Consider the following 14,603-nt stretch of genomic DNA (forward strand, 5'->3'; position numbering starts at 1 on the left):
AAGATTTCAATGACAGCAACGTTTAGGCCTGGCTAGTAGGTTTTAAAGTTTTCATTTCTGCCCCAGATCATTAGATTCACATAATGCACAGAGCTTTTAAGGCTCCAGGGCACCCTGGATGGGTTATTTACTTACGTTCAAATGCCAGGTAATTATTAAATAATAAGGTACCACCCAGAGGCATTCTTACAACAAAACCCATACATTGTTCTCAAATTAAATTAAATGTAGACTGGTTGTCAGCCCGTCCGGATGCAAGTCAAAGGCTGAAATCAGGAACCAATGTTGGATATATCCAATTAAGCAGTCAAATAAGTTATAATATAACAGAACTGGAAGCTGGTTGTCTACAAATTTGCTTCAATCAAATATTAGTTCAAAAAATAAAAAATGATTTCTGAGTGACCCTGGTTGAAATTCAGTGCTTGATAAATTTTGAAATCCTATATTTTCTATATGATTTAGGTGTGAAAATGACTGATTTTAAAGGAGATACCGAATGGTACCAGATGAGATGTACTCATTTTCGGTTAAAATAACCAAATGTTAACTGGATTAGCCTCTAGTAAACATGTGGATTGTAAACTAGGTTGAAATCTAGTTATTTTAACAGAATTTTGTTCATCTGGGCTCTAATGAATAACCCTGTGGCTCTGTCAGACCTGTACCTCACAGGACTCATGTTTGTACGCTGGTGTGCGGTGTGCGGTGACATTACTGCAGTACACTCACCTTCACATTTCTCCAAGATATGGACAGTTTCTCCTAATTCCAGAGTCAATCCATGAGGCACAGATCCACGGAAGTTACATATCACTGAAACAGAGGAAAGACACGGAATTAATGCTTTGTATCAGTTGGTTGAGAGGAAAATAATATATTTAGTACTGACTTTTGTGTCATCTCTAGAACATAGGTGTAGTTGTGGCTCTGTGACAATGTGATAGCTCTGTGTGTGTCTGTATGTGAAGCTCTGACTATACAGCAGCTTTGTGTGAGGGAGTTTGACTATGCAGAAGCTCTGTGTGTGGCGCTTTGACTATGCAGCAGCTCTGTGTTGTGGGGTGTTGACTATGCAGTAGCTGTGTGTGTGGGCTTGACTATGCAGCTACTCTGTGTGTGGGGCTTTGACAAAGCAGCGGTTCTGTGTGTGGGGCTTTGACTAGGCAGCTGCTCTGTGTGTGGGGTCTGGCTATGCAGCAGCTCTATATGTGGGGCTCTGGCTATGCAGCAGCTCTATGTGTGGGGCTCTGGCTTTGCAGCAGCTCTGTATGTAAGTCTTTGCATATGCGACAGCTCTGTTTGTGGGGCTTTGGCTATGCAGCAGCTCTGTGTGCGATTCTCTATGCAGAAGAGCTCTATGTGGAGCTTTGACTAGGCAGCACCTCTGTGTGTGAAGCTCTGACTACACGGTAGCTCTGTATTGTAAGGCTTTAATTATTTGGCATTTTCTAACTGAGGGCCTTGTTAGGGCTGCCACTTTTCCTGGAAAACAAATAATTATTTCTTGCATATGTCTAATAATCGCCCTAAGTTATGTTTTACAGTAATTCTATGAGACAGCTTTATGTGGAGTAAATGTAACCGTGTCCCTTGTTGTTGTACAATGACCCAGTGTGACTGACTTTTTTAGGGGGCTTTCTATCTTTCTATACTCGTACGGCAGTACATGTCGGTGTTGTGTGCAGTGTTCCAATTCTGTCGTGTGACTGTAACACAATACGACAGGACCTCTCGGTCTGTTCGTGACCTTGCAGGGAAAGCCATCATTGCCTCTGCCCCTCGAATCCATTAAGCAGAACTATGACCTTGTCCGTCCTGTGTCGTGTAAATGTAATCAAGTGTGGCAGTGGCAGAGGTGAAGAATTGGCCATGGCTGACAGTTTAGTGCTATACAGCTCTAGCAATACTTGACACATCCGGGCTCTAGGTCTGTGACCCTATGTGACAGCTGCATATTGTTGAGCTGTGACCCATGTGCTGACAAGACACCCAGCTCATCGATTAATAAACTCAGATCCTCCCAGTCGTCTGCAAAGCGTCTCCATGGCTATGCAATATATTGGTTTTTAAATGGACTGCGTCAAGGCTATATCTCTTCCCCTGTGACACACTGACAGAGTGCTCTTTCTCTTTGCTGCAGCTCTAACCCTCTCATTGCCAGAGACTGTTTCATACAAACCTCTTAGCATACGATAGATAAGAACACATACTGATATATATATATATATATATATATATATATATATACACAAACATGTATTCAATAGCTTTGAGGCTGGTATTGGCATAAGTGTCATGGGAAATTTAGGAACATCTGGGGGCTAAAGATGGCCGACACGGCCTCAGGCTCCGAGAGTCCTCGTACTATGATTAGCAGTGCTTTGAGACAGATGGTATTTCCTTAGTCGTACATATGCTGTCTTTCACTCTTAGCTCGGTCTGTTTCTGCCATGGAGCTGAGTACAGTGAAACACAATATTATCAATATTTGTCATAATTAAGATAATAAAGCACCAACAGACAGTAGGGAAAGGAGAGGGCAGGGTACTATGAGGGGGATAGATAGGTGGATTAAATGATACGGATAGATAATTAAAATAAAGAAGAGGAAATCAGGATGAAAAGCATGTGGAGAATGGTGATAACAGATAAGTCAATGTTTTTTGTTTTTTTTTGTACTGGAAAAGTTATGCATGTTTTTTGCAATGCTAGTTTTCAAGCAATAATGGGAATGTTCAATAAGCAGGGAATTGTGGGGAGATGACAAATGATTTGCTAATTTTATCCCAAAACTGCAAAACTGTAAAAATAGAACTGAAGTTTGTTTGTTTTTTGATCAATAGTTTGCTAAATAACTCCAGAGTGGTTTGAATGACATGAAATCTATGCACATAGTTATTTATTGGGGTAGTAAAGGGACACTATAGTCACCAGAACAACTACAGCTTAATGTAGTTGTTCTGGTGAGTATAATCATTCAGGGATTTTCATGCAATCTGTCTTTTCAGAGAAAAGGCAGTGTTTAGATTGCCCCCTAGGGACACCTTCAGTGGCCATTCCTCAGATGGCCACTGGAGGTGCTTCCTGGGGTATTGCTGCACAGTAGACAGCACTGCCGTTCAGCCTCTCAACGCTCTGCATGGAGACGTTAAATTGTCCTCATAGAGATGCATTGATCTAATGCATCTCTATGAGGAGGTGCTGATTGGCCAAAATGGCGTTTGGCTCCGACCCCATCCAGCCTCATTGCCAATTTCAGTCAATCCAATTAAGGGGGGGTAGGGAGACAAGCCAAATGGTGGTTTTAACACTATAGGAACACATTTGTGTTCCTGACCCTATAGTGTTCCTTTAAGTATTTGTCTCACCGTACTCTGCAAGATAAAAGGACCAGGACCAGGGATATGAACACAAAATGTTATATTATAGATATATGCTGACCTGCACCCACACACACAGTGCACATTTAGACATCCACAACACAGATACTACTCTGCATGTATATAACCACAAAACGCGCTATGTAGAGTGCTCTGAATATACATAACCATGCCCCAACAGTCCCGATTTTTGGGTCATGTTTCGCTGATCCAATTTAGTTCCTGCATCCTGGGCCGCAAGGAAAATTTTGTTAGGCAGCAAAGCACCATTGCATCATTATACTCGCTTGTGCTATGCATTGGCACTAAGCCCTGGCAGAGAGTGCTCCAGCAGTGCTCCCTGCAAGGTAATGTGGGTTGGGGGTCGGCTAAACCCGCCACTTTTTTCTGGGTGATCAATCACTGTTGATGCCTAATCTTATACCTCCCAATTTTTTGAGGTATGCTTAACTCTTTGTGTAGCTATTTGTGTATGCTCATAGGTCTGTGTGTGAGTTTGTGTGAGCATGGCTTGATATGTATGTGCATGTGAGAGTGGCTGACCATGTATGTGTGAGAAAGTGTGGCTAACTCAGCTGTGCCAAAAAATGGAAAGGAAACGGTTACTTCTAACTATAGCACCCAGATTTACATTAGTTGACACATACATAGCTACTTATCACTCCATACATGCACACACAACCAAACCATACTAAACATCTCATTATATATCACTGTTTATAATATGTATAGAAGGGGGGGGAGTTTTTTTTCAAGAAAATTAATCTTTAGAATATGCACGCACATTCTAATTAAATAATAATTTGGAAATGCATATGCAATATAATTATTATAAATGTAATGCAAAAAATGAATTGCTGCCAATACAAGTTTCATACACAAGTATGCCTAGAAAGGAGCAGACTATGCATAGAACTTACACTTGCAATTTATCAAATATGCGCTAAAAAGAAGTAATCTTGAAAACTGCAATATCCTTCTGAACTGATTAAACATTAGGTTTATGAAGATTCCAAAATAAAATGCCTCTTGGAGTCAAGTACACATACAGTGACAACATTCACAGATCGAACCAGTGTAAGTATAACGGACATTATTTCTGAGATACTCAGCATGGACAGAGAGGTATAGATGACACAGACACTCCCCATATCTATCATTGGGCTGAGGTGTCTCATGGACTGATTGTGAAGATACAGAACCTTTAGAATTAAAGGGACTTTATAGTCACCAAAATAACTTTAGCTCTGGGTGCCAGGCCCCCAGGTTTTAAACCTTCAGATGTAAACATAGCAGTTTCAGAGAAACTGCTATGTTTACATTGCAGGGTTAATCCAGCCTCTAGTGGCTGTCTTCCTGACAGCCGCTAGAGGCGCTTCTGGAAAATCGCATTCAGCGTGCAGAACGTCCATAGGAAAGCATTTAGATAATGCTTTCCTATGGACTGTTTGAATGCGCTCCACTCGGGAGCTGACGTTGGCGGGGGAAGAGAGGTCACCAGCGTTGAGGGAGCCCAGTGCTGGATAAAGGTAAGTGGCTGAAGGGGTTTTAACCCCTTCAGCCCAGTGGGAGGGGGACCCTGAGGGTGGAGGGGACCTAAGGGTTACATAGTGTCAGGAAAACGAGTTTGTTTTCCTGACACTATAGTGTTCCTTTAATGAAGCAGTTTGGGTGTATAGATCTTGCCTCTGTTGTCTCACTGCTCAATTCACTGCCATTTAGGAGTTAAATCTCCTTTGTTTCTGTTTATGCAGGCTTAGCCGAGAAGGGAGTAGCATGGTGTATGGACATGCTAAACAAACGAGCAGATTAAAAATGAACATTGCATGCAGTATTTGCTCTTTACTTGCAAAAATCTGGGGTCCATGGAATTTTGATATCCAGCGCACTTGAAGCTTACAAGTGCGGTTTTATCCCATTGGATGGCAAATTTTTTAAAAACAATGTATGCTTCCCATTAGTCCAGGATCTGGTGGGACCTTGGGACCGTCCCAGTTTGGATCCTATGTTCTATCGACCCAGGTATCTGTAGTGGTTATGGTGCCTGGATTAACATGGAGCCCTGCCAGGGTAAGTAGTTAATGTCCGCTGGGCACCCATGGCCTCCTCTTGGACAGTTGGATGGTATGTTTCAAGCATGTTCTAGTATTTAGACTTTTATTACCAAACAATAATACAGGTATTTAGCCATTTTGCAGAAAATCTGGCCAAGCACAAAAGGCAGCTCCTGTATTCTCTACCATCAATATAAAAAATGCAGCTCACTTACTTTTGCCATTTGATACAATAACAGAGTCCACATATAGTTTCTCTAATGCCAAATGAGGGATAACAGGAAGTGAAGCAGAAGTTTCACCTAAGGCACAAAATACGCTAGAACCAAGTCATGTGGAAAGGAAGCTGCTCTTTACAGAACGCAGGAAGGGGACGCACAATTCGTAAGCTCTTATAAGCAGGGCCCCCACTAATGTGCAATCATACTGTGCCATTTATGATCGCCGTGGTTTAGACTTTTCAATTCTGACCCCTTTGGGCAGTTCTGTACTTGCGAACAGATTCTAAATAAAGAGATTTACAGCTATTTGTGAGTTACTGAAGTAATACCTGACTTGCAAAGTTTAGGTCAAAATAGGGGAACTGCAAACAAAATCCACAATTGTGCAGTATCTAAGATTGTACCCAACTCTGGATTTTTAAGCCTTCATTTTGCAAGTTATTACTCAGCTTACAACAACGTTCTTTTTAGTGAACAAAATACATTACTTTATAAAAAAAAAAAGGTGAGTCTAATTCAATTTTTGTTCTCTTATTTGTTTAAAGTGGAACTGTGATTTTACCAGCAAGTGAGCGTTCCATGTTCCTTTATACAAGTAAGAGCTATTGAAGCGTTTACTGGAGAGTGATGCAGCAGAGCCAAGTATAAAACACACTTACCTCCTCAGCACGACCATGTTCCAGTCAAAATATTGCTGTGTAATGGCACAGGCTTTTAGACACGTGCAGAGTAATTCCATATGAGTGAATGTATACTAACAGGGATGCAGGAACAGTTATAGAGAGTGTAAAACCCAGTGCTGCTCCAGCTCCTCCAGTGTCTGAGTGTGAGGCTGGACAGGAAGAGGAAGGGATCACTTCCCATCTGCCCACTGACAGCCTCTCACACAGGAAATGCTTTGCAAGTGGAGCATGGACAGCAATGAGTTACACACACTGTATAAGAGCTCCTGCAGTCCAACTGTCAATTATAGGAGGGTGAATGCTTGGCATATAACCCAGGCCCAGACTGGCCAGCAGGCACACCAGGCAAATGCCCGGTGGGCCGCAATGGCAATGGGCCGATGTCAGCAGGGAAGGTGAGAGGACCTACCCAGCCGGTCAATGCAGGGCCCGCACTATCTGAGTAATCCATGACGGCCCGGTGGGGAGACCAAAGATCTCCCTCAGCGGCCCACTTGCACAGACATGTGGCTGGGGAGGGAGGGATGACCCGGCGGAGCTCTATATTGCAGCTCCGCCGGGTTCCTCTTGCAAGAGCCAGAGCATTGCCATGGCAACGCCCCAGATCACGCAAGAGTGAACTCTAGCCCTACAGGCTAGAGTTCACTCACCACTTGCACCACCAGAGTTGGCAGCACAGTCCCCCTCCCAGGCTAAAGGTAAGAAAGGAGGGGGGGATACAATGCCTCACACACATTACTCTCTCACACTTCAACCTCACACACTGCACTCTCACACACAGCACTCTCACGCACACAACACCCTCACACACAACACTCTCTCATACACATTACCCTCACACAGCACTCTCACACACATCACCCTTACACACACACAGCACTCTCACACATATCACCCTCACATACACAACTCCCTCTCTCACACACACACACATTACCCTCACACAAACACACACATCACCCTCACATTCACCTTTTTCATATTATATACACCCACACTTACCATATATCATTTTGTTCAGGAGAAACAGGGCTTTCATGTAATATCAAATATTTGTATATTAAACATAATTTATTTGAATAAAATATAACAAAAAATAAGCTGCTGTTACTGCAGTAAAATACACATATTTGTATTCAGCGATGTCTCACGGGTAAAACAGTACTCCCAATGTACAGTTTTTATGGTGTTTTGGAAAATTACAGGGTCAAATATAGCACATTACATTTTTCAGTTTATTCACAATAAAATTTGCTAGATTGGTTATGTTGCCTTTGAGACCGTATGATAGCCCAGGAATGAGAATTACCCACATCATGGCATACCATTTGCAAAAGTAGACAACCCAGGGTATTACAAATGGGGTATGTCTAGTCTTTTCTAGTAGCCACTTAGTCACAAACACTGGGCAAAGTTAGCATTCATATTTGTTTGTGTGTGTCATCATGGGGGTAATTCTCATTCCTGGGCTACCATACGGTCTCAAAGACAACATAACCAATTGGGCAAATTTCAATGTGAAAAAAAGGAAATTCAAGCCTTATATTTGACTCAGTAACTTTTGAAAACACCATAAAACTGTACATGGGGGTACTGTTATACTCGGGAGTTACAGGGTTAAATATTGGGCTTGCGAGCCAAATGCTTTGGACTTTCTGCCTGGGTTGTCAGGCAGGTTCCTCAGATTGTAATTAATAAAATGACTTGATTATGTAAAAATATTATATATATTTGGAGAATTTAAATTTTATATATATATATATATATATATATATATATATATATATATATATATATATATATATATATATATATATAGTTTTTTTTTGTTTTTTTTGCAGTGCGTTTAGATGGTGCAGACAGGTTTGAGGTGCCCCAAGAGCAGTCCTCAGACAATTTCCTCGCGCAATATGCGGGACATATGAGTAACATGCACAATTTTTAAGGTATAGAGTAAGTGTATATAGTAAACAAGCTTGAGCAGTACAGTAGCTAGTCTATGATTGATACAGGTAATGCTGGTTTGCAACGCTAATTACTTAGACAGGCTAGTGCTATTAAAGCAAAAAATGACATTCAGGCTAGGTCTCATGCGATTACTTTAGAAAAGTTGGTGTTGTCAACAATAAGGTCATTTAACTAAAGCAAATGATCACACCGGTTAGTTTACTATATCGATAGGTAAAAGCTTCAAACATGCGTTAATTTATCCACCCCAGGTTAGCTCCCCGCCAGTGAGGCTTGCCTATGAAGTGTAGTGGCTGCAGAGGTACAAAAGCTTGGGAACTGCCATGTGAGGCACAGTCCAGGCAAGTGGCAGAGTGATAGTCCCATTGTGGAGTACTTGCGAATTATTGCAGTGTCTGCCTTGGGTGCGAGTTAGATCCCTGCAGCCATGTTGTTTTCAGGGTGACCTCGCAGCTGCGGGCTTTCGGTCCGTGTGAGTCGGCTTCCTCGCGGTGCTCTGAGGGGGTCGATGTGCAGGGCTTCGTCGCTGGGGCCATATCTCTCTCTTCGAGGATCCACTCTGTGCTCGTGGGTGTGCCTGAGTGGCAGATCGCTGGTGTCGATCTCAGCTTTATTGCTTTGTATTAGGCTGGTAGAATAATAGTGGGTGCTGTTCTCTTTAGCTGAGCGGAATTCCTAACTTTTGAGCAAGTGTCAGCTCGATCTCTCTGGCAGCTCGCGCACATGACGGCGGCCATCTTGTGGACTGGCTCCAAGGTGATGTTCCCCGCCAGGGTGGTTGAGTAGGCCCAGGCACTGGTTAGTGCTGCTGCGGACCAGGATGACCCCCCCGGTCCAGGGAAGGGGGGGAACCCGAGCCGCCGGCAGGAGACCCGGGAGAGCGGCCGTCCCATCCCGGCTCAAGCCCCAACGAGCTCCGAGCCCAGCCGGGTTACTGTCGGTGCCGGACAGGCTCCCATGCGGTATCCCCGTTCTCGCCAGTGACTTGGGGTCTGTGTGGTCGTCGGTGGGGTTTGCCGGTCGCAGTTAACCTCCAATTTGCGCCGACTTTTGGCCCTGGAGCTCAGACAGAACGCATCTGATCCCGTCGGCGGTCAGGCCCCGCCCCCATATATATATATATATAGTAAATACAATGTTAAACAAAAATCTGCACACCAGTCAAGTCATGAGACTTGCTTTTCCCACAGAAATCAAACCGCAAATTATTCTGGGTGGGCATATGCAAATTAGTTCAGCAAAGAATCACATATTTGCCTCATTCCATTTTAAACATGGATTCCTTTGAGTCTGTGTTTGCTGTATACAACAGCTTTAAAACACAACTTGGGAAAAGATGTAAAGCCAGTGAACCACTCATAGACAGCTGTTTCATTGTTAATGCAACTCATCAGCATGAGGTTGGTTACTGGCTGGCTAGTGAGGCTTGGGGTTAAAGAAAACTAAAGCAGAAATAAAGAAAAGAAGAACAGATTCTGATAGAGGAAGAGAAGAGGAAACAATAGGAGAAAGGTAGGTTCGCTGTGACAGTGCTGCTTTAATCCTAGTTTTAACCATGCCTCGCAACAGTCCCGAGCCGTCACAAGTGACTGCCGTGGGAGTCAGGCATCGCTCTAGAGAGGATCTTGCGAGATCATCCATAGTACTCAGTGTTTTCCACTTGTGCATGCGCAAGATTACAGCACTGACGTGGCTCCTAGCAATTAAAGAACCAGGAACTGAAGAGGATCAGCAAGATGACCATGGTGGTGGCTGAGAGGAACAGCTTCAGGTAAGTAAAACCCACAAGTGACAGATTCATTTTTACAAAAACCTTTTCCAAATATAGCGTAACCCATAGCTACGTTTTCATTCATTTTCATGCTGTGTATAAATCTCAGATGTGACAGGTCAGCTTTAAAGGGGAACTCTAACTTTTCTGGAATTTATACAATTGAATAAATACTGAAATATCACCCATAGCTTGTGATTTCATGAGATGCTCTGTTTTCTTTTAAATCTATGTGATATATTAAACCAGTGGAGCCCAAAAGGTAGATCCCCACATGTTGTAAAACTACAACTCCCATGATGCTTTCTTTGTATGCCTTTAGAAGGACAAAGCATCATGAGAGCTGTAGTTTTAAAACATTTAGGGATCTACTTTTTTGGCACCCTTAGATTAAACAGATGTCATAATAATCCAGTTCAGACAAAGGTAAACACTGCAAATCAAGAGGAGAAATGGAAACATTTTTTTTTTTTTTTTGAGCCTGCTTTCACCCATTTAGTTGTGCCGTTCGTGGGGTCCATCGGGTGACCCATGCTGTTAGGGTCACCCGATGGAGATGGATTTTCAGGGGGCCCAGTCAGCGCTGGGCGCTTTAACAGCGCAACCGGGCCCCCTGTGATGACATCACTGCCTGGAGGAAGTGACTGCCCCGGTCACTCCTCCCAGCAATTACACAGAGCCCGCGCGGGAGAAGGACAGGGAGTCAGAGTGGGAACTCTTGACTCCCACCAGCCTGATCCACCACTGGACCCCAGGTAATGTCACCCTCCTGCACCTAAAAGGTAGGAAACAGGAGGGTGACTAAAATATTTTGTATATATGTGTCTGTTTGTTTGTCTGTCTGTGTGTCTGTATGTGTGTCTGTGTGCCTGTCTGTTTGTTTGTTTGTTTGTATGTATGTGTCTGTATGTGTGTATGTGTCTATGTGTGTGTATGTCTGTCTGTCTGTATGTATGTCAGTTTCGCACCGGGGCCCCATGGATTGTGTGTACGCCACTGCCTCCAAGCCACCCCAAGTGAGGGTGAGTGATGTCAGCGATGGATTGGACTTAGGGAAAACTTAGCTAAGTTTAGGCTATTTTTTTTGGTTCTTTTTTTATGTTTAAGGGGGACAGATCATCACAGAAAGGGTTACTCCAATCAAAACTAGTGTTTTATGAAAACTGTGTTTTTTGGTTGGAGTATCCCTTTGAGGCACAAAACTGAAAAACAAAAACAGAAAATAATGTGACATACATATCTCACATAATTTATCTTTTCTCAAAAACACACTATATGAACAAAAGTATTGGGACACCTCACCATTACACCAACAGGGGCGTTTATGACATTGCATTCTAAATAAATAGACATTAATATATAGATGGTCCCCAAGATTAGTGTTCAAACTCAAGGAAATCGGTCTCGATGAAAATGCTTGTTCTTGGGTAGAACATTGGCTTAAAAACAGAATACAAAGAGTTGTTGTTAATGGTAAATTTTCAAGCTGGACAGAGGTGGCAAGTGGTGTCCCTCAGGGGTCTGTTCTGGGACCCCTTCTATTTAACATTTTTATAAATGATCTTGAAGACAGCATTGAAAGTCATGTTTCAGTGTTTGCAGATGACACAAAACTTTGTAAAATAATACAATGTGAGCAAGATATTACTTTGCTGCAGAAGGATTTAGATAGACTGGGGGACTGGGCACTCAAATGGCAGATGAAATTTAATGTTGAAAAATGCAAAGTTATGCACTTCGGCGTAAAGAATACACAAGCAACGTATACCCTTAATGGAAGCGAATTAGGGATAACAACACACGAAAAGGACTTGGGAATTGTTATAGACAACAAACTATGCAACAATGTGCAATGTCAATCAGCAGTGGCCAAGGCCAGTAAGGTATTGTCATGCATGAAAAAGGGCATTCATTCTCGGGACGAGAATATCATTTTGCCTCTCTATAAATCACTGGTAAGACCACATATTGAATATGCTGTGCAATTTTGGGCACCTGTTCTAAAGAAGGATATCATGGCACTAGAAAAAGTGCAGAGGCGGGCTACAAAATTAATAAAAGGAATGGAACATATCAGCTATGAAGAAAGGTTAACAAATTTAAACCTATTTAGTTTAGAAAAACGTCGCCTGAGAGGGGATATGATAACATTATACAAATATATTCGGGGCCAATACAAACCATTGTGTGGAAATCTATTCACAAACCGGACTTTACATAGGACACGAGGCCATGCGTTTAGACTGGAAGAAAGAAGATTTCGTCTAAGGCAAAGGAAAGGTTTTTTTACTGTAAGAACAATCAGGATGTGGAATTCTCTGCCTGAAGAAGTGGTTTTATCAGAGTCCATACAGATGTTCAAACAGCTACTAGATGCATACTTGCAAAGACAGAATATTCAAGGATATAATCTTTCAATGTAGGGTAATAACTGCTTGATTCAAGGATAAATCTGACTGCCATTCTGGGGTCAAGAAGGAATTTTTTGTCCTAGCTTGTTGCAAAATTGTGCTTCAAACTGGGTTTTTTTCTTTTTTTTTTTTTTTTTTTTTTTTCTTTTCTTTTGGATCAACAGCAAAAAACAGGTGTGAGGAAGGCTGAACTTGATGGACGCAAGTCTCTTTTCAGCTATCTAACTATGTAACTATGTAACTATGTAACTTTGCAGTTCTAACAGCTTCCATTTTTCTTGGATGACTTTCTACAAGATTGAGGGGTGTTTCTGTGAATATTTTTGCACATTCATCATTGTGAGTCAGGCACTGATGTTGGACGAGAAGGCCCAGCTCACAATCAGGACGAGAAGTCCTAGCTCACAATCTCCATTCCAGTTCATCCCAAAGGTGTTCAATGGAGTTGAGATCAAGGCTCTGTGCTGCCAGTTTGGCCACACCAAACTCATCCAACATGTATTTATGGACCTTTCTTTGTCCACTGGGGCACAGTCATGCTGAAACAGAAAAGGGCCTTCCCCAAACTGTTCCCACAAAGCTGGAAGCATAGCATTGTCCTAAATGTCTTGGTATGTTGAAGCATTAAGATTTCCTTTCATTGGAAGTAAGGGGCCCACCCAAACCCCTAAAAAATAGCCGCATACCATTATCCCTTCTCCACCAAATTTTAAACCTGGCACAATACGGTAAGGCAGGTAAACGTTCTCCTGGCATCCACCAAACCCACACACGCCCTTCAGACCAAACAGAGAAGTGTGAAATGTCACTCCACAGAACACATTTCCACTTCTCCAAAATCAATGAAGCTCCTACCGCACAGGTTTTGTGCTGATATTAATGCCAGTGGAACTTTGGAACTCTACAGCTATGGATTCAGCAGAGCGTTTGCAAATGTTACGCACCATGCACTTCAGCATACGGTGACCCTGCTCTGTGACTTTAAAAGATATTCTGCTTCATGTTCTGTTCCAAACGCTTCCATTTTCTAATAGTACCACTTACAGTTGACCGTGGAATATCTAGCAGGGATGAAAGTTGACAAACTGACTTATTGGAAGTTAAAGTGATTTAACGCCCAAATGGCAGATAATTGAGCACTGATACGTCAGAGGCATGATCTATACACAAACACGTCTTCACTAAAGTGATTTTAGTGACTATACTGTCTCTTTAAAGGGACTCTGTAGGCAACCAGACCACTTCAGCTAAAGTTTGCAGTTTACAAACCCTAGCCCTATCTTTCCAAATCGTGTATTCTTTTTCTTTGCTCTCAGAGAGGAGGTTTTGATGAATTAAGGTCAGACACTGCCCGGAGAGTGCCGGTGGAGGGGGGAGCAAGGATCCTCTCGACCAGGGGATTATTTAATGCTGATTTCATTATAACAATCACTTTTTAAACCTTCTGCATGGCAGTAATCCTGGAGCGGACCATTCCTGGAGCCGTCTGGGGACCTATCTATTCAGAAGAGAACCACCTCAGCATCAGCTATACAGGCTAAAGAGAGTGGGGGAAGAGGACACACTCAACAACAGGGATGGCAAACAAGTAGACACCAGCGGCTGAAGAACTACAATTCCCATGATGCCTCACTAATCTTAATGCCCTGAAAGCATCATGGTATTTGCAGTTCTACAACAATTGGCAGATCGAACACCCCACTCTATGTGACGTAGTGATAATGGATTGACACAGTGACCTGGCGACATACAACGCACCACGAGCATCACACGTGTTACTTTATGAAGGTTTTTGTCTCAGCAGGGTGTATGAATCTCTTCCGAACTATTAGTTTGTTTACATGCAGGGCAGTGTGTTTACGTGCAAAACAATCGTTACACCAGTATTTTCAAAGGCGTACATGTGTGTTTATGTATGGAACAATTGCTAGGCGAGTACTTGCTGGGCAATATGCTTGTTTATGTGCAGAACAGCTATTAGACCAGTATTTACATAGCTAATATGTATGTTTGTATGCAGAACAATAATTAGACAAGTATTTACAGAGCAATATATGTGTGTTTATGTGCAGAACAGTTATTAGACCAGGATGTGCAGAGCTGTTCCTATGT

At 42.5% G+C, this 14,603-nt stretch overlaps 1 protein-coding gene across 7 annotated transcripts in view; it reads right to left on the reverse strand.

Moving 5' to 3' along the window:
* Positions 1-14,603, reverse strand: part of DOCK3 (dedicator of cytokinesis 3) — a 292,905-nt gene that overhangs the window by 221,927 nt on the left and 56,375 nt on the right. For all 7 annotated transcript variants that reach the window (XM_063426612.1, XM_063426611.1, XM_063426609.1 and 4 more), the window contains exon 2: positions 733-816. In XM_063426612.1, coding sequence (XP_063282682.1) covers positions 733-816 — 84 coding nt within the window. The remainder of the gene's footprint in view (positions 1-732; positions 817-14,603) is intronic.

This window comes from Pelobates fuscus, chromosome 7 (genome assembly GCF_036172605.1).
Source record: "Pelobates fuscus isolate aPelFus1 chromosome 7, aPelFus1.pri, whole genome shotgun sequence".
Lineage (NCBI taxonomy): Eukaryota > Metazoa > Chordata > Amphibia > Anura > Pelobatidae > Pelobates > Pelobates fuscus.